At 36.6% G+C, this 21,116-nt stretch overlaps 1 protein-coding gene across 12 annotated transcripts in view; it reads left to right on the top strand.

The window, feature by feature from the left end:
• ABCC9 (ATP binding cassette subfamily C member 9) overlaps positions 1 to 21,116 on the top strand; it is a 150,893-nt gene that overhangs the window by 77,081 nt on the left and 52,696 nt on the right. For 10 of the 12 annotated variants that reach the window (XM_082738588.1, XM_082738591.1, XM_082738587.1 and 7 more), the window contains 4 exons: positions 10,593 to 10,631; positions 12,002 to 12,103; positions 13,845 to 13,929; positions 15,337 to 15,417. In XM_082738588.1, the coding sequence (XP_082594714.1) occupies positions 10,593 to 10,631; positions 12,002 to 12,103; positions 13,845 to 13,929; positions 15,337 to 15,417 (307 nt within the window). The remainder of the gene's footprint in view (positions 1 to 10,592; positions 10,632 to 12,001; positions 12,104 to 13,844; positions 13,930 to 15,336; positions 15,418 to 21,116) is intronic. The other 2 variants (XM_082738590.1, XM_082738589.1) reach the window with 1 other exon arrangement.

Raw genomic sequence — 21,116 nt, forward strand, 5'->3', positions numbered from 1 at the left:
TATGTATATTTTTAACTGGTTTCTATTTTTCTGCCATACATTTGATGATCTTCCAAGGAAAGATCCAAATGATAATCCAAAGGAAGAACTTAGACCAACAGATTCCTAAGTTAGAAATCTGAGAATCGCCTCAGAAACAGATATAGCTTTTTAGTGGAAAACTTAAATGTCATGAATTAAAAATTACAAAACAGTTTCTTTAGAGGTTTAAAGCAACATGAACTAGTATGATTGGGATTGTAAAGATCGATTTTTAAAGTTAAATGGGTAACATTTAAAGAAATAATTTGAAAATTCATCTTGGGTAAAAGAAGTTTTGGAAAACTGACATTATTCAGAAAGCTTAAATGCAAACAGAACCATAATGGTTCAGTGTTCATTGAAGAAATACCAAATAATCTTTTCCAAAATCTTCATAAGGGGCTGAGAAACCAGCCATTTCTTTTCACACCCAATGTAAAATAGACACTAGAAAGATCTAGTAATTGAGATATGGGTAGGTCAGAGTGGTATGGAAAAAGAAGGTATCTAGCATGGGGTTTCTTCTGAATATTTGAACGGTTGGCTTGGGGGTTTCAAAGCACATTGCAATAATAAAGTGACTCAGAATTATAATATTATATAATTGTGTGATAAAGAGTTAATCCTATTTATTTAATTCAGCCTACCTGGTAGATTCCCCATAAGCAGTGTATGAAGAAATCGGCTACAGCTTATCTAGGAAATTGGATTGTAGACCAGTGATTCTCAACCACATGTGACTTTGCTCCCAGTGGAGATATTTTTGGTTGTCATACTGGGGAATAGGTTGCTTCTGATCTTGTTGGTAGAAGCTATAGTTGCTTCTAAACATCCTACAATGCACAGGACACCCCACCACCACCACCACCACATGTGACAGGGTATCATCTGGCCCCAAATGTCAATTGTGCCAAGGTTGGGAAACCTTAATATTTTGCACCTATTGTTGTGGACTCTACTGTTGCTAACTCTGCTGTTTACACACAGCTATATCTCAAGAGTGAGTAAAGGCTATTTAAGGGCGTTTTTAGAATTGATTCTATGTTAAACTCCAGTGATGAGAAGGAAATGCCTGAATGTGAAATTTGAGTTAGAAACATCCTATATTTGGTATCATGGATGCAAGAAGGAGACTGAGAAATGTTGAGTGTAAATTCTGTTTCTGGTGGGCCAACATAAAAGACATAAACATTAAACTGTTTAGTGAATATCCAGAAGAGAGCTTGGCAAGTAATTGCTACCTACGGTTTGCCTCATGATGAGTTCCTGGTGATCACTAAGGTCAGGCAGCAGGTAGTCTGCCCTGTCACTATCTCCTTCCATCTTGGATGACTGTATGTTTTGAGAAATAACTTACTTGATTAAATTATATTGTGTGCTGTGCACAACCATAATAAAGTTATTTGGGTTTTATTTTTACCTTTGTTTCACTGTCATTAAAAGAGAGAGAAAGTATGGGAAACTGGCAGAAGAAGCTTGAGGTTTTATTTTCAGACCTCTAGGATGTTCTTCTAATCTAGTCTTCTCTAGTGTTGTTTAAGATTACATTTAGGACAGATCAACTTCCACTATTATAATTAATAATCTGTATCATTTTGTTAATGGATAAATAAATGATAATGATACTTAGGAAAGTATTTTACATAATCTAGTATTTATTTTTTTGCATTCCTAAACAAGATATCCTATTTCATTTCATAAAGATAGTGAATTATTTTATTTAAAATAACAGAGTATAGGGTGGCTCAGTCAATTGGTCACCCAGCTCTTGATTTTGCCCAGATCATGATTGGGATCAGATCAGGGTCCTAAGATAAGCTCCAGATCAGCTTCTATGCTAACTGGGGAGTCTGCTTGCCCCTTTCCCTCTCCCACTTGGTCTCTCTCAAATAAATAAATAAATAAAATATTTTTTAAAAATAACATAGTAAAATAAAGCTTGAAAAATAAAGATAAGGATATCAAGAATAAAATAAGAATTAAGTAATCTGAGACGTGAATAGGAAGAAATGTATGCACTGGAGTCGTGCATATTTATGAAATATGGAGCAGAGGTTACACTCTGAGCTTCATGAAAACTAGGCAAAGAGGAAACTAGAGATAAAAGCATACACTTACTCAACAGAGTTTAAGAAATCTTTCTTATGGATCCTAATAATAAAAGCTAATTAAAAAAAAGATTATCTTAGAGATGGAGCCAATAGGATGAAGGTATAAGAAAGGATTTATGATAATTCTAAGTATTTATAAAATCCTCATAATTAAAAAATCCTCTTTTTACAAAGACTTGCCTTCACAGACAATAATCCCATCTCTTAATGGCAAAAGGACAGATATTTTCTTCAAATAATGTTTGTGTTGGCTTAGAGACATACAACCTAAAAATTAAGCCTCTAAGAGATTCGATAAACTAACACAAATCCTATTTTCCTTTAAGTGTAGGAATTACTTAATTTTCTTCTATGGTGTCCTTAATCTTTTGTTTTTTAAATTATTTTATTTTATTTTATTTTTATAGACATATAATGTATTTTTATCCCCAGAGGTACAGGTCTGTGAATCGTCAGGTTTACACACTTCACAGCACTCACCATAGCACATACCCTCCCCAATGTCCGAAACTCCACCCCTTCTTCCAACCCCCCTCCCCCCAGCAACCCTCAGTTTGTTTTGTGAGATTAAGAGTCACTTATGGTTTGTCTCCCTCCCAATCCCATCTTGTTTCATTTATTCTTCTCCTACCCACTTAACCATGTTGCATCTCCACTTCCTCATATCAGGGAGATGATATGATAGTTGTCTTTCTCCGCTTGACTTATTTCGCTTAGCATGATACCCTCTAGTTTCATCCATGTCATCGCAAATGGCAAGATTTCATTTCTTTTGATGGCTGCATAGTATTCCATTGTATATATATACCACCTCTTCTTGATCCATTCATCTGTTGATGGACATCTAGGTTATTTCCATAGTTTGGCTATTGTAGACATTGCTGCTATAAACATTCAGGTGCAGGTGTCCCTTCGGATCGCTACATTTGTATCATTAGGGTAAATACCCAGTAGTGCAATTGCTGGGTCATAGGGTAGTTCTATTTTCAACATTTTGAAGAACCTCCACACTGTTTTCCAGAGTGGTTGCACCTGCTTGCATTCCCACCAACAGTGTACGAGGTTTCCCCTTTCTTCTCATCCTCGCCAGCATCTGTCATTTCCTGACTTTTTGATTTTAGCCATTCCAACTGGTGTGAGGTGATATCTCATTGAGGTTTTGATTTGTATTTCCCTGATGCCGAGTGATATGGAGCACTTTTTCATGTGTCTGTTGGCCATCTGGATGTCTTCTTTGCAGAAATATCTGTTCATATCTTCTGCCCATTTCTTGATTGGATTATTTGTTCTTTGGGTGTTGAGTTTGCTAAGTTCTTTATAGATTTTGGACACTAGCCCTTTATCTGATATATCGTTTGCAGATATCTTCTCCCATTCTGTCAGTTGTCTTTTGGTTTTGTTAACTGTTTCCTTTGCTGTGCAAAAGATTTTGATCTTGATGAAATCCCAATAGTTCATTTTTGCCCTAGCTTCCCTTGCCTTTGGCGATGTTCCTGAGAAGATGTTGCTGCGGCTGAGGTCGAAGCAGTTGCTGCCTATGTTCTCCTCAAGGATTTTGATGGATTCCGTTCTCACATTGAGGCCCTTCATCCATTTTGAGTCTATTTTCGTGTGTGGTGTAAGGAAATGGTCCAATTTCATTTTTCTGCATGTGGCTGTCCAATTTGCCCAACACCATTTATTGAAGAGGCTGTCTTTTTCCATTGGTCATTCTTTCCTGCTTTGTCAAAGATTAGTTGACCATAGAGTTGAGGGTCTATTTCTGGGCTCTCTATTCTGTTGCATTGATCTATGTGTCTGTTTTTGTGCCAGTACCATGTGTTCCAGTGTCTTGATGATGACAGCTTTGTAATAGAGCTTGAAGTCCGGAATTGTGATGCCACCAACTTTGGCTTTCTTTTTCGATATTTCTTTGGCTATTCGAGGTGGTGTCCTTAATCTTTGATGAAACATATTTTCAGATCAGGAATATTCAGAAGATACTGACATTTTTTAAAAAAAATTTTTAAGATTTTATTTATTTGTCAGAAAGAGAGAGAGCACACACGAGCAGGGGGAGGTGCTGAGGAAGAAGCAGACTCTTGCTGAGCAAAGAGCCCTGTGCAGACTCAATCCATGACCTGAGCTGAAGACAGACGCTTAACCAACTGAGCCACCCAGGCATCCAGATGTGGATCTTCTTTTAAAGAGTTATTAGTAATTACTCTCCATTCCATAAGAGGCTATTGTGCATAGTTGAATAAGGAAAGGCATAGAAACTTTATTAGAGTGAAGCTAACTTACAAATGATCAATACTGATAGGCTAATGATATGCTAATGCTAAGAAGTACTTTATTTCAGCAGATTGAATTATTTGATATTTTTGGAAGCTCAAAAACAAAAAGACCCAATAAACTAAATGTTATCATAAGGCATCAAGTGCCTTGTGGTCATTATTTCACCATTGCAGTATCTCTGGTTGCATGAATTTTATTTTTACATGTGTCGTCATGGCCTGGCATGAGCAAAGTCCAGTGGAGTACTTTACCCTATTGTGGTGATAAATATTTACTGTAGGAGGGAGAGAAGGTACTGCTGCTCATCTAGGACACACCTACATCTATAGAACCAGGTACACAAAGACCTCTGTAGATGTTTCTTTGGAAATTGTTACCTTTGACCTAGTCTGCCATGTTGTAGCTCCAGAAGAGAAAGGTGAGAAAGATGACAAAGGGACAAAAAAATTCTCCAAAATTGTCAGAGTGCCAGGGTTTTTACCCCTGCATCTCAGTGTACTCTATATTTGTTGAAAAGCAAATGTTCTAGCACACCTGGGTGGCATAGGCAATTGAGCGTCTGACTCTTGGTTTCAGCTCAGGTCATGGTCTCAGGGTTGTGGGATTGAACCTCACCAAAGGCTCTGTGCAGTGTAGAGTCTACTCAAAGATTCTGTCTCCCTCTACCCCTACCCCTCCTCTCTAAAAATAAATACATCTAAGAAAGAAAGAAAGGGAGAAAGAGAGAGAGAGAAAGAAAGGAAGATAGCTAGATGCCTGAGTGAGTTTTTTCTTCCCTAGTTGTCTTAATAGTAGTTCCTACTGCCATCTTAGGAGCTAGAACTAAATGGCTCTACATGATGGGTGGTTCCACTGAGGGAGTCTAGAATGTGTAGTAAGTGTGGTAATCATGTGAGACACAGATATCATTTGTTTTTGGTTTCCCTTTCTTTTCCTTTCCCTCTTGCCCAGGCATTAAAAATCTTCCTGTCAGGCCCCATATGTTCTAAAGTTCTATCTTCTAGTGTCTTAGTATAATTAGCTTTATAACAGTGGTTCAATTATTCTAAGACAGGTGAATTGAAAAGTTACTCCTTTTCGTGTGACTTTGCCTGGCATGAAGGAATAGTAACATTGAGTAACACTGAGTCAGCTTTCCTGGATTACATATAACACAGCAGGTTTGTGTCCACATCTGGCTCCCATTCTTCTAAATTTTAGCTTGCAAAAGCCATTCTTTCCCATTCTATAAGTAACAACTATGATCCTTGAAAGTTGCTAGTTATCAAGTTTAATTTTTACTCTTGAAGGAAAATACACACAAACCGTACATGCAGAAGGGAAATCTTGTGCCATTTTCCAGAAGAAGATTTTCTCTATGACCTCTTTGTTTTCTCTTGTAGCTTTCAGGGCTGTTCACTGCCACAGTGAGTGGTCAAGCATGCATGGGTCTGGCCATGGTCCTGGTGATTTTCATGTAATCAGACAAGATCTGGTGTTGGAAGTCAGAGATAATTCTATTGATTTTAGAAGAGAAAAATAGTCCTACACAGTTGAATTTGATTAAAAATATTGCTGCTGTGTAGAAGGTTGTAGAGGTAGTCTTTAGAAGTTAAGGACTATAATATTACTTAGGGAAAATGAAAGAGGTTTTTTGTTTTTGTTTTTTTGTTTGTTTTTGTTTTTGTTTTTTAATGGAAGATGCCTACCTAGTAAAGGAACCCTATCTACTTTATTTTTCTTACTCTAATACTAGTACCTCTTTTACATGCAGATCACTGTGTTAGTCACTAGGGGAAAATAACTAAGCAGAACAAGTCAGGTCCTCTGCTCATGAAGCTTACTGCTTAGCAGGGAAGGCTACAAGGAAGTAAGAAAATAATTCCATAAGTAATTATTTGGTTAAACTTCTATAAATGCCAGGAAAAAGTAGTACTGGATTTTTTTTAAAATTTATTTGATAGACAGATCACAAGTAGTCAGAGAGGCAGGCAGAGAAAGAGAGAGAGAGGAGGAAGCAGGCACCCCGCTGAGCAGAGAACCCAATGTGGGGCTCAATCCCAGGACCCTGGAATCATGATGTGAGCCAAAAGCAGAGGCTTTAACCCACCGAGCCACCCAGGTACCCCAGTAGTACTGGATTTTAAAAGAACAAATAATAGGTAACCTAACTGACTTGAGTCTGTGGGATCAACAAGGCTTTTTTAGGGGAATGCATAAATGAGTGATACTTGCTTATATTTTAAGGATAAACCAAAATTAATGAATCAAAAAAGAAAGGAGCTATAATTGGAGATAGAAGGTGGGGAAGAATATTCTAATTCTTCTTCAGTCTTTCTGTGGTCTGCTGTAGTATCCTCTTCCTTTACATGACCCTTAATCTGTCTTTGAAGACCTAATAGCTCCTCCAAAAAGTCTTATATAAGCTGCATATTGAGCACATCCAAACCGAGCTCATAAACCTCATATGTCCAATACCTCCTTCTCTTGTATTTTGGCAGGGTGTGTCCCCACCCACTGAAATCAGTTGGTACTTGCCCAACATAGAGCTCAAAGGTTCAACCTAGATTCTTCTCTCTCTCCATTGCCTGCAGAATGCAACCAGTTACTCTCCTTCTGTCTGTCCTTAACATTCTTATGCCTAATTTAATTTGCCTAGTTCAGGAGAATTGGATATGTGAACTATTCACTGCAATAACTCCCTTACCTTTCTTCATACTGTTATGAGATGTACCTTTCTGACACGAAAATCTAGTCCCCTCTTGCCTATAATTTTTTTTTTTTTAATTGACTGACTAAAGCATACAAGAAATAGTCCAAAGACCTTTCTATACTATACCAGGAGTTTTCATGATCTGGTCTCTAAATTCTTAGCTTGTACCCTGCCATTCCCCTACCCTTACTATTGTGCTCTAGGAACTGAATTGCAGACGCACACACGTCCTCTGCAATGCCCTTCCTTAGATCGTTGGACTCACTTTTTTTCTAGTGTCACCTCAGATATTTTCTCTTTGACAAAGCCTTCTCTCATTCTTCTAGGTAGATTGAAATGTACCTTCTCTCCTGGTCCTCTGTATTTTGTTTAAGTAACTTAAGTGGATGGTCTCCTTAGTAGACTGAGATACCCTATATCCTAAGCATGTTGTCTTTTTCTCATTATTTGTTTCACATCTAGTCCAGCCCCTGGCAGTTTTCTGTTTTTACGTGTGGAAAAACAGCACTCGTACATCTCTGTCTCTATCTCAATCCTGTCTCTGCCTATCTTTCTAATCTCAACCTACAGCCCCCTCCAGCTACTACTCTAGCCCCTTCTTTCTGTAGATAAATACAAAAACAAAAACAAAAAACCCTTCATTTATCCTTCCCATTCCTCTTACTCTCCTCTTTCCTTAGCCCACTGCACTCTGGTTTCTATCTCTGTCACTCCACTGAAGCTATTAAGTCCATCAGTGGCATCCTAGTTTTTAAAATTCAGTGGGTATTTTTTGATCATTATATTACTTGATCTCCTGGCCACTTGATGTTGTTGCCCATACCTTTTCCTTCAACAGGCTTCTTGCTTAGTTTCTACTCATGGCTGAGTTTACCTTAGAGCATTGCCTGCTCCTCTTGGCCTTTTCTCCAGGTTTCTCTTCCTTCGCCATTTATTAAATAGTACTGTTTTTCAGGTTCTGGCTTTGTTGCCTTCATTTCTGCCTCCGTATATACTCGCCAGGCAATCAGATAGCTTCCTATGAATTTAGCTTCCTCTATCTGGTCTTGTACCTGTGTTCTATTATGAAACAAGCTATAATTGTTGGAAGTCATTTATTGACTTCTCATTAATTAAGGAAGGAATCCAAAGCCCTTGATATCTAAGGCATGTCTTAGGAGGGAAAATCACCACCAAGTCTTCATTTGTTCACCAGCTATCTCTTCTGAGCTTCACATTCTGCTTCCTAGCTATGGTCATTCAGATATCCCTTGGGTACCTCAAGCAGACAGAATGTGTCTGATATTGAATTTGCTATCTTCCCCCAGCATACGCACTTCCTCGTCTGTGTTTCCTGTCCACAACTTCTTCCTCTCCCGCATCCCCTCCCTCCTTGTCAGTCACATAATCCTAGGTATCTTTGAAGGTGTCCACTTCTCTTCATTCATTCACCGTTACTCTAATTCAAAGCACTGCCTTCGTATCTCCATTACTGACCACTTCCAGTGGTCTCTCTGTCGGTCTTGGTCCTCCAATTCATTTGGTACATTCTGCAATCAGAGTGATATTTCTAAACTGAACCTATCTCACCCCCTCTTGTTTAAACCCTTTCAGTATTTTTCTGTTCTGAGGACAAATTCAGTAACTCTGAAAATGGTTTACAAGCCCCTTTGCTCTCTGGCTGTGCATGCTTTTTAAGTTCACTACATACTTTTCTTCACTTGCCGTTTACACCCACATTATAGTCATTTCGAATTTACATCAGTTCCTCATAAGGCCAGGATAACTCAAGGCCATCCAGTATGTGTTTTAATGGGTCTAAAATACTCTTCATCTTTACTTCATCTACCCCACTCTTGCTTGCCCCTCTGGCAGCAACTCTGCTGTATACCCTGGTTTGCCAAATGTGGATTGGGTTTTCTTTCCCTAGGGAGGTAATCAGTAAATACTTCAAAATTGATATTGAATAAATATAGTTGCAATTTAATGAATAGTAATTGAAAAAAATTTGATGCCTTCCAAATTCATATGTCCAATTTGGGCTGACATTTTCAAACATCTGGTGAGCATTTTCATGATTCTAATTGGCACTTCTGGCTGAATGGCCATTAGGCAAATTAATGCATTAATTTCTGCCATACACCTGCTTCTCTTCATCTGTTTTCCATCTTGCTCAAATTAACTAAAACCATTGAGGTCAGTCATTAGCTTTTTACCATAAAAGAAATCAAATTTCTTGATATCTAAAGCATACTTAGAGGAAATTGTATTTTTTGTGTATGTGTGAGTAAATTAAGTCAGGGAATAATCATTAGTGAGAGGGAATTTTTTAGTCTGAGAGAGTTTTTTCCTACCTCCATTAACCATACCAAGATGTTATTAACAATGTGCATGTGTGAAAATCTTATCGTTAGTAGCTTAATGCTAAACATCACCAGGCAACATACTTAGGTATACTTTCTTCAAAAAAGCATATGATGCTTTCCAAAGCCAAATCAGATCTATTTTAGGGGTTCCACTGGACTTTAATTTTGTGTGTAGTTTTAGAATTCAGGTCTTTCAGAAGGATGGAATTCAATTACGTTATTAAGAATCAGAACAGTAAAATGCTCACAGGTGTTTTTCCCCCATAACATAGACATAACTAAATGTTTTTATTTTTTTAACTAAATGTTTTTAGACAAACATCTCTTTGTACATGAATCATATCAAACAATAATTATACCCAAATGTTGCAGTTTGACCTATTATACACGTCTGTTTTTCTCACCAGTTCCTTAAGAGCCAGGCTGTATCTAAACCTTTTAAGTTTAGAGCCCCCCAAATGTTCTTCCTTTCATTTTGTAGGATTGTTAATTAGGAACTTAAATAGATTAAATTTGAATTTTAGGGGCACCTGGGTGGCTCAGAGTCAGTTAAGCAGCTGCCTTCAGCTCACATCATGATCCCAGGTTCCCTGGAGCAAGCCCTGCTTGGGAATTCCTGCTCAGTGGGGAGACTGCTTCTCCCTCTTCCTCTGCCCCTTCTCCTGCTTGTGCTATCAAGTAAATAATACTTGTGCTACCCCAAGTAAATAAATAAAATATTTAATATAATAATAATAATAATAATAATAATAATAATAATTTGAATTTTAAAGATAGGGAGGCTTTGGAGATACCAAATCCTTATATAGACTAAGAAACTATTCTAGGAAGATTACAAAAATTTATATAGCTAGTTGGAACAGAGTTGGGCTGGAACCCAGATCATTGTATGAACCCAGATTTTGTATGTAATAGGACAGTGCTGTCTATCTTTTGGAAGCCTACTAATTATTTCCTTGCTGATGAAGACATAAAAGAAAATTATCATCTGTCTGGTTTGTCTTTAAAATAATGTCAATTCCCATTTGGGAAAGAAACAGTTATTTAATATGATATGCATTTATTTTATTTCTTACCCAATATATGCACAGATTCACTCTATATTTATATTTCATAATTAATGAACATTGTTTGCCATACTTGCAGTGTAAATGAATCTGAACCTTCTTTTGAAGCAACCAGAAGGTATTATTTCTATTTTAATCTGCGTTTAATAAAAAATAACTTTCTTTCTCAGACTTTACTTATAATCTCTTGCTCCTGGTCATTTTATTCATTCTGATATTGTATGAAGTTTTTATTAAAATGTGCCAACATATTTCCAATAGCAGTGGTTCCCAACATTTATAGGCTGCTAAAAAAAGTTAACTTGTCAAACAAAATGGCTCATTGTGTCAAGATTTTCTTCTCCATGAGTCTCAGAGGTCTCAACTTTGGCTGAAACTCAAACTGTTCTTAGCAAATTGGTTTTGGGACTTCATGAAATAAAAAAGCAAGAATATATATATTGTTTATGAGTTCAACAATGATGGGATCTGTCCCTAAGCTAGAGATGGGAAGACTGGGAGCGGGGAAGGGAAGCAGGCATGTCAGAAGTTGGGAACCACTGTTTGACTACATATATGGTTATCTAAGAGACTACTAGTATACTGTGTATCATCAACATGTCTTTTAAACTCCTAAGACATAATGTTTTAGGATGATTACTGAGCATTTCTAATTATTCCTTTTCTTAATCTTACTATCTTTTAACCTTGATTCCTTAATTACTACTTACAGACCATGAACTAACTATGAATTTTGACTTTTAAGCTGATCCCTTTCCTACCCCAATCCCATTGTCTTATCTTCAACTCACATGTATTTTCCTGGTTATTGCAAATTAAAGTCTGATGTGTAGACATCTGGTAGAATTTGCAAGCGAAAAAAAAAATGGGGGAGGAGGAAGAGGTTACAATTTTTAAAAAATAAACTATTTCAATATGTTTTGAAATATGTACTTTTTAAATGTGTAGTTATTTCAGTGTTGAAGTTTATCCTCAATATATTATTCTTTGTTTGGAAATAATTAAATGTTATCTATTACCTTAAAATATGTTAACATGATTAAGCCACAGACACAGTACCAATTCATGTCTTTCTCTAAGGTCTGCATATTAAACTAATAGTTATGTAAAGTGCTTTTAGTAAAAAGTAAAATCTCTGTGGCTATCACAGAGAGCATGTTGCTATTGATTTTTTTAAATTATTTTAAAAATTACACTCATTTTAGAAAGTAAATTTTCATTTTATTTAAACACTTCTTTAGCATAGCAAAATCAAATTTTGCACATTGGGAGACATTTTGATTAAGTTCAAGTCCTTTTAATTTAGGTGAAATACTTAACCATTAAATAATAAGGTTGGTGGTTATTAAAATGTTCTTTCTTGAAAGTTTTCCATTTCTGTGTCTGAGATATTTTACCAACTTCCATTTTCCTTAGTGTTGCTAAAATACACACAGCACAACACCCTTGTATAATTTTGGGGTTTTGTTTTTCTTTTTCATTTTCCAGTAGGAACAGGTATTCTGTGGCGTATGCAGCTCAAAAACCTTGGCTATTAAATGCTACAGTAGAAGAAAATATCACCTTTGGAAGTCCTTTCAACAAACAGAGGTAATTTTGAATGCATAAAATTTAGAATGAAAATGAGCAACTATTTCTAATCCTTACCTTTGGTTCATGGTTTCTGCAACGTTTACAGCCATGACTTCCTTTTTTCCCTGGTTGCCTACTTCCACCCCCACTGTAAGGTCTTCTGAGTCAACATTTTAAAGAGAAGTCTTACTGGAAGTCTCAGCCCATCCTATACATTTATTGAGAACAACTTGTACACCAAAACTAAACAGCCAAAATGGAATTGGGGGCACGGGGCAAGGGGAGTTACTGAGGTTACCGGTGAGTAGAAGGAAAAATCCAAGGAGCAGAAGGAAAGTTACTAGTGTAAAGATGAGGAAGAATGTGGGATCTGAGAGGTCTAGTTATGGAGAGTGGCCAGAATATGCCATCTCTCAACCATCTTTAAATACCACCAGAGTGCACAAAGGCATAACCTTTACCTGAAGCCATCACCTCGAACCTTGAAAGTTAAGCATTAGGTCAGGGGAGATCAACTTATTTAGTAATGGAGGCTCTGCTACAGTAACAAAAACTTATTTGACAAAAAAATCAATGGGTTTACAAAAAAAAAAAAAAAAAAGTAGGTCACTGGAAAGACATAAGGAGAGGAGGGAAGAGGAAAGCAGATAGTGTGGGAGGACGAACCTAAATTTCATAGGATCTCTTGGGGCCTGGGGAACGAAAGTCAGAAAAGGACTTATGTGTACTGACAGTAGCAAGCTAGACTATAAACAAAAGCTGAAGTGATGTAGTGGAGTGCCTTAAAAGCCAACTGGATATAATTCAGTGCATTCTGGGAGGCACAGTAAGTTTTAGAAAGGGGAATAACAAAGTAAATGTGATGTTTAATCTGGAAGTGTAATGGTAGATACATACAGGATGAATCTGAATTCGTAGCGAGGAGACGTTTAGACGTTTATTGGAATAATCGTCCCGGCATGCAGCATTCATTGCCTGCACTCGGGGGTGACTGCGGAAACTGAAAAGAAGAGACAGTTGACAGAAAACCATTCTAGAATAAGAATGGAAAAGTAAGAGCAAGGAGAAGAAGGATTATTCAAGAATGACTTTTTAATATTTTAAGACTAGATGATTGAGAAAGTGAAACTCTGGATATTTTCCCCAGCATTCTCTAGATCCATGCTTCCCTAAACTTCCAATTTATCATTTCTAGTCCCAGCCTTAGATCTATTTGTGTATCGTCAGTCCTCAACCCTTTCCATTTCTCCTCCTTTCTGCAGGCAGACCATATGTACAGACACCCACCCACAACCTGTTTCAGCTCTAGAGAGTTTCCTGTTGTCCCTAAAAGGCACTATGACCTTTTCACCTTCACGCAGTTCGTGAAGTTTCCTTTTCCTCATTTTCTTCCTGGCCAATTACAACTCATCTATCTGGATACAGTTTACGTGTTGCCTCCTTTGCAAAGCTGTCACTAATTTCTCAAAGTGGTCAGCCATTTCTATGTATTCTAGGATCATTATAACCTACCTCTGATGTAGTGCCTAAGGAGATCTATTTTATTATATGCTTATCAGTCTTCTCCATTTAGTAGTTTTCTCAGAGTGAGAACCAATATCTAATTATCTTTGTATCCATAAACCTACCATTGAGGTTAATCTGTACTAAATTGCTCAACAAATGTTTTATTTTGGCTTCTAAGATATTGAACCTGGGACTTACTTTATGAGCAGTATATTAATAATGACCTAAAAAATCAAAATAATTTCTCCCAAAGGTATAAAGCTGTTACAGATGCCTGTTCTCTTCAGCCAGATATTGACTTACTACCTTTTGGAGACCAAACTGAAATTGGAGAGAGGGTGAGCTATGTATAGTTTAATTAAACAATAAACAAAAATCTAGAAAAGTCTTCTGGTTGTCTTTCACTTTTAATGGAGCATAATGAAATCTTGGAACATAGGAGCTGTGCCTTGTCCTAGTGACAAGTTCCAGAAACAGGAGCACAGGAGTTTTAATGCCACTCTGAAGTATTTGTTGGGTCACCACCAGCTATGTAACATTGTGCTAGCTACTAGAGAGTTCTTAAGGAATATGCAGTTCCTGTCTTTGATCAAATGCATTTTTACTTACTTGGAGTTGAAATTGAGGCTGCTTCCAACTTCTTCCACTCTTGTTAACATCTATTTAATCTATTAAAGTGGCCTTTTTTTCCTTTGTGTAAACCTGTTTTATGATGACATCGTACTATTCTGGGCAGCTAAAAAATATTTATGCCTCTATACAATCTTTATGAAAATTTTGGCTAAAATTTTTTGACCCTCTTAGGTTTGAAGTACTGGGCATAAATTTTATGCATTATCTATGTTTATAGCAAATTTGTTAGACGGGTGTACTCTTTGCTGCATATTGCAACTAAGGAAGCTAAGTGGTGAAAAGTTGAAGAGCTTGCCCAGTTAGTGGTGTAGCTGGGATTTGTGTAACTCTGTAGTTGGTGTGTTTTTCTTTTAATTATCTTAGTCACTATAAATTATATCATTAGCTTTTGATGTAGTGTTCCATGATTCATTGTTTGCATATAACACCCAGTGCTCTTAATGCCTTTTCTTGATTGCAGCACAATATGATATCTATGAGTATGGACTCCTTAGTTTCCTAGTGTGTAAAGGGAATGCTACTCATATATTGCAATTGCTATAAGGAATAAAAGAAATAAGGAATGTAAAGGCATTCACACAAGCCTAGCACATACTAAGTGCTCAGCGTAGTTCAAAATGTTTTATAATTAGAACTTGATTATAAAATGTATTGCAACAGAATTATAATTCTGTTGAACATAATTGATAGTATCAAATTTTAGAAGTATGTATGAAGTAAACTACAGACACAATTCACAAAACTAGTAAAAATTTTGGAGTTACTTGCTGTGTTTAGCAGTCGACTCACCACGTGTTTGGTTATTGATGCTTTTGTACAGCAGAGCTATCTCTCAGAGTGAGAAAAGGATCTATGGTACCAGTCAAAAATCATCTTAACATAATTATTAAGTATTGACCAGCACTTTAAAAAGTATTAATGTAATTATAAAGTATTGAACAGAAAATTGACAATTTTTATTTTACCTCACCACTGTTATCACAATTTAATTAATAAATTACCATTAATTTAAGATTTTTTTAAAAAAGAAGTTTGTATTTTAAAGAAAATTTGTAAACAATAGATCGATTACTACTGGAAAGGGTGGATGCTTATGGTTACTTCTTCTCTAGGGCATCAACCTGAGTGGGGGTCAGAGGCAAAGAATCTGTGTGGCACGAGCTCTCTATCAAAATACCAACATTGTCTTTTTGGTGAGAATATGCCTTTATTTCTACTTCATTTTTCCCTCCGGACAAATGAGCCTTTAGAGACAAGTCAAGCGACTAAAGGAAAGACAGTTTAACTTCTGAAATCTTAAAGAATATAAAGGAAACTGAATCCCATAGTACAAACCAGATCAACATATAAGTCTGAAAGTTGGGGTATCTGGATTGGAATCCAAGTGACTTAGGTGCCCTGAATTGTTGCTTATATGAGATTCATAACCACAAGAATCATTAATGAAAAAGTCTGTATGGTGTTGGATCAACTGGACAGGTTCATATGTCTTCTCACTTATATTTGCTGACAAAAAAGGGATTAGAAGATCTACTCTTGGTGGATAGAGGGTAAGTATGCATAGTACTCCATTCCTGTGGTGTGAAACTCAGGCTGTGCATGACCTTGGACCGTGAAGCTTCTGAAAAATATAGAAATTTTGGTACCACCTTCAACCTACTAAATTATAATTTATAAACATAAGAGTCTAGAGTCTGAGTCTTAAAAAGCTCCTTGGATGATTCTCATGTATATCCTGGGTAAAAAACTTGGTTCTACCCATGGATCCATAAACAGAATTTGATGATTATGTGGATTACAAATTTTGCTATAGTTTGGTTCCTCCAGTAGGAGGTAGCTAAAATAACTTACAAGTATGTATATAAGAGATTAGCAGACTATGTAAATGTTTCCTTTCCCTGCCTTCTTCTGTGTAGTTATTCACCATTTATAAATCTGGTTTCCAGACTTACTTTAGAGTTTTCATTCTACCTAATACTGAGAAGCTTTTCAAAAAGTAGGTTTTAGGGCGCCTGGGTGGCTCAGTGGGTTAGGCCGCTGCCTTCAGCTCAGGTCATGATCCCGGGGTCCTGGGATCGAGTCCCGCATCGGGCTCTCTGCACGGCGGGGAGCCTGCTTCCTCCTCTCTGCCTGCTTCTCTGCCTACTTGTGATCTCTCTCTGTCAAATAAATAAATAAAATCCTTAAAAAAAATAGTAGGTTTTAGAGTTTCCCACTAAATTTGTATCTATTGCTGGGGACAGAATTTAGACACACTGGAAATTTGCTTCAGGTTAATATCCCTAAGAATACCTGTCCCCAAAATTTTCCAGAAAAACACACCATTAAAATCATAGAAGGATCTAGCAGTAACTTATGTAATTGTAAATCCCTTTCACAGTGGATAGACCCACAGCTGGAAGTGACTTCTTGAGTCTTGGGATCAGTTAATGCCTAAACCACCTGAAGACCAAATGACTTAGGAATCTGAAAGAAACCAAGGTTCTCTGGGTGTAGTATTCTATCCCTGTTCATTCCATTGCCTTCAGTTTAACGACCCTTACTTATTTCAGTTGTGAGCCAGGGAATTCAAAGAAGTCATAGGATTAACATTGTAGATTCCCATATCCATTCATTATAGGATTACTTTTCACACATCACCTCTAAGAGCTTTTTGATGACTCTCTCTGCTGCCATGACAAATTGCCATAATTGGTGATTTAAGTAATAATATGATGTGATGGTTCTGTAAATTAGAAGTGCAATATGTATCTTACTGAGTGAAAATTCTTGTAAACAGGGCTGTGTTCTCTTTTGGAGGCTCAAGGAGAGAGTCCATTTCTTTGCCTTTTCCAGCTTCTAGAGGCTGCCCACACTCCTAGGCGCATGGCTGCTTTCCTTCCTCATCAAAGCCAGCAACTTTGTATCTCTGGCCATTTTTACTAGTCACATTTCCTCCCTTCAAACTGGGAAAGTTCTCTGCTCTTGAGGATTTGTGTAATTGGTTTGGACCTATCTGGATTATCCAGGATAATCTTCCAATCTCAAGGTCTTTAATCTTAATCATATGTGCAAAGTCCTATTTAGCATGTAAGGTAACATTGTTACAGGTTCTGGGAATTAGGACATCTTTGGAGGCTGTTATTCTGCCTACCACAGATAACTCTTATTGGAAAGTTATGATGTGATTAAAATTTGCATCTGTGGATTTTTCATTAAATGGTTTTCCTTCTGCTTCTGCAACAGCATTATTTCTTTTCTTCATCCACAATCAATATTTTAATATTATTTCCACAATTCACCTTACTTTACTTTTCTCTAAGCTAAGAAAACTTAGTATTTTTAATTCTTCCACAGTAATATAATTTCTCTAACTTTTCTTAATCCTGGATATAATAGTGTTCTTCAGAGTCCCTTGAAAAAGTGTGTTTCAGATGTACTCTGGTCAGCTCAGATAACCTTAAAACTATTGGATTTTATGATCTAAATATTATATATACTTTATTGCAACCTAAAATTGAATAATATTTTAGCAGCAAAATATCTCTGTTGATGTGTTTTAATAATTATCTCAAAATGATATCTAACACTTCCATTGTTTAAAAACTCACAAAGCACTCAGTGTTATCCCATCTGATTCTTATGAGTGTGCTGTGAGGGTAGACGGTATCCCCAAGTTAGATGAAGAAACGTATGCATAGAGCATCTTACCCGAGGACTAATGACTAGTGAGTGGCAAAGTCTGGCTAGGACAGCATGTCTGTTGAGTTTTGTTTTTCTGATCAGATAAGATTCTCTGGTATTAAAAACTATATATTACTGTCAAATTGCTACCGATATTGTCCTATTTTCCCTTTCCTTTTGCCTTCCCCCCTTCCCTGCCTTCTTTCCCTCCTCCATCTCTCTCTTCCCTTTTCTAACCCTTCTTCTTCCTTCCCTCCTTCTTTCCATCCATTCATAGTTTGTAAATGTCCTCAGTGCCATCTTCTGTGATGGGTAGAAGAAACAAAAGAGAAAAAGACACTACTCCTATCTTTAAGGACCTTGTGTAAATAATTACTTGGATGATGTTATGTTTTGCCTTAAATAAACTTAATCACATATCAAAGCCAAATGGAAACAGCTTGATGATGTATCAAGGATATTAGTTATTTTGAAGCTTTATGGAATGTGCTGTGTATATCAGTGAATATATTTGTTTTTTCCAAAGGTATAGCCATGCAAAACATAGAAAGCTTATTCAGAAAGCCTGGATGCCTCTGTCAGTGAAGCAGCTGCCTTCAGCTCCAGTCATGATGCCCAGGTCCTGGGATGGGGTCCCGCACTGTGTTTCCTGCTCAGTAGGGAAGACTGCTTCTCTTTCTCCCTCTCCCTGCTGCTTCCCCTGCTGGTGTGCTGTCTCTCTGTTTCTCAAATAAAAATCCTTAAAAAAAATTTTTTTTAAAAAGCTAATTCAATCTTCTTATTCATTCTTCTTCTTGGAACATTTCAAAAATAATGGTCATTAAGATGATCCAGAGTTCTGAAAGATTTTGAAGTATCTCACAGGTCATTGAAAGAAATTTCAGGACGATCAAGACAATTATGTCATTAAGCCCATTTTGTTTAATAACTGTGTTTGAAATATATATACACACAATTAAGATATATATGGGTATATGTATGTGTCTGTATAATGATATCATTTTATTAACTGAAATATCACATTGTCCAATATTTTGCATCATTTAAATGATTTAAATAAATGATATTACAATAGGCATTTCTCTGTTGTTAAATGTATTCCAATAAAAGCCATTTGAGGACATAAATTAAATCACCTCTTTATTCATCACTATGAAATCAGTAGACTGATTTTTTTTTTAAGATTTTATTTATTGTTTTGCCAGAGAGGAGAGCGAGCACAAGCAGGGGGAGTGGCAGACAGGAGAAGCAGGTTCCCTCCTGAGTAGGGAACCCAATGTGGGACTCCATCCCAGGACACTGGGGTCATGACCTGAGCTGAAGGCAGAAGCTTAACCAACTGAGCCACCCAGGTGCCCCTGATTTTTAAAAAGCTATTACAATTTTAAATCACCCTTTAACTATCTGAGTGCCTCATTAATATTTCCTTTTCATACATGCTTCTCCTAAGTACTTTAATAAAGCCATCTTGCTTATAATAGTTTCTGTCGAGGCAGGCAGAGACTGATGGAGACTTTATGAAATTAATGAGCTAATTGTATCACTAGTGTAATGACTGCATACACACATTTATTCTAACTTCCAGATATTAATTTCTATCTCAATAGAAATTGTTTCTGTTTTTCACTGTCCAGATAATTAGCCAATGCAATTTATCTCTATACACACTATGACTGTGCTTACTCAATTGTTTAGAAAATTTTCCCTAGTCGTAATTTTTAAGTATTTCAGTATGCAACCAGTAGAATGAGTAGACTTCTTTTTTGGTCCTGTAGGCAAAGTAAACATTTGTTTCATATTGCATGTATGGAGGAGCAACAAAGAAATAAGTATGATGATGAAGACATTGATGTATTCCTTTTTCATTGTTCCAATCACTTCCCAGTTCTTCACCAGAAACCTCTACTGTTTTCTACTGCCTTGTCCCTGAGTTTCTCTCATCCCTGCTATGAGTGGTGCTTCAGTTGGTGGTTATGTATCTATTCACCATCCTCCCTGCATGTCACTTTGCTTCTTAATTCCTTGTTTTCTGGAAACGTTTTCTCTAGTAGTTTCTAGATTTCTTCTTTTAAGGATTCCAAAACATCAAGTATCTACTTTGATGCTGTATTTAACATTATAGAAATAAAATGTATGTTGAAATAATTAATAGGAATGTCATCACCAGTCAATTATTTCCTAAATTATTTTCTAAATGTCTTAACTGGTACATAAAAACTTCCTCTCTGGGGTGCCTGGGTGGCTCAGTGGGTTAAAGCCTCTGTCTTTGGCTTAGGTCATGATCCCAGGGTCCTGGGATCAAGCCCTACGTCGGGCTCTCTGCTCAGTGGGGAGCCTGCTTCCCTGTCTCTCTGCTACTTGTGATCTCTGTCTGTCAGATAAATAAATAAAATCTTTAAAAACAAACAAACAAACTTCCTTTCTTCCCAAGACAATTGGGAATTTGTCAGCTCAGTGGTAGGTAGAATATTCTTGTGGTTACTACTATTAATACTGATAATATAATAATAGCTATCATTTGTTTAGTGTTTTTTACATGGTACTGTACTAAGTACTTTATTTGATTCAGTTAATATTTTTATGCTTCTTTTACAATATATTTTCAAGTCCTTGAATATGTTTATAATAACTGTTTAAATGGCTATTAATTTATCTTGAGTCATAGTTTCCACTGACTGCTTTTTCTCTTGACTATGGCCCAAACCTCCCTATTACTTTATATATCTATTAATTTTTTCTGTATCCTGGATATTGTAGGTGATATATTGTAGAGCCTCTAAATTCTCATATTTTCTTGTGATGATGGTTGATTTGTTCTAGCAAGGTAGTTAATTTGGCTAGAGTCAGACTCCACCTGAAATTTCTTTTTTTAATTGAAGTATATTTGACAAATAAGATGTATTTAAAATGTATGATCTCTCTGATATGAGGAATCCGAGAGGCAGGGCGGGGGTTCATGGCAGGTAGGGAGGGAAAAAATGAAACAAGATGGGATCAGGAAATCATAAGAGACTCTTCATCTCATGAAACAAACTGAGGGTTGCTGGGGGGATAGAGCAGCTGGGTCATGGACATTGGGGAGGGTATGTGCTGTGAAATATGTAAGCCTGATGATTCACAGACCTGTACTCCTGGGGCAAATAATACATTATGTGTTAATTAAAAAGTGTACAACATGTAATTTGATATATTTATACATATATATTTATTTATATTTATATACTAGTAA

The sequence above is a fragment of the Mustela nivalis genome (assembly GCF_964662115.1).
Source record: "Mustela nivalis genome assembly, chromosome: 7".
Classification (NCBI taxonomy): domain Eukaryota; kingdom Metazoa; phylum Chordata; class Mammalia; order Carnivora; family Mustelidae; genus Mustela; species Mustela nivalis.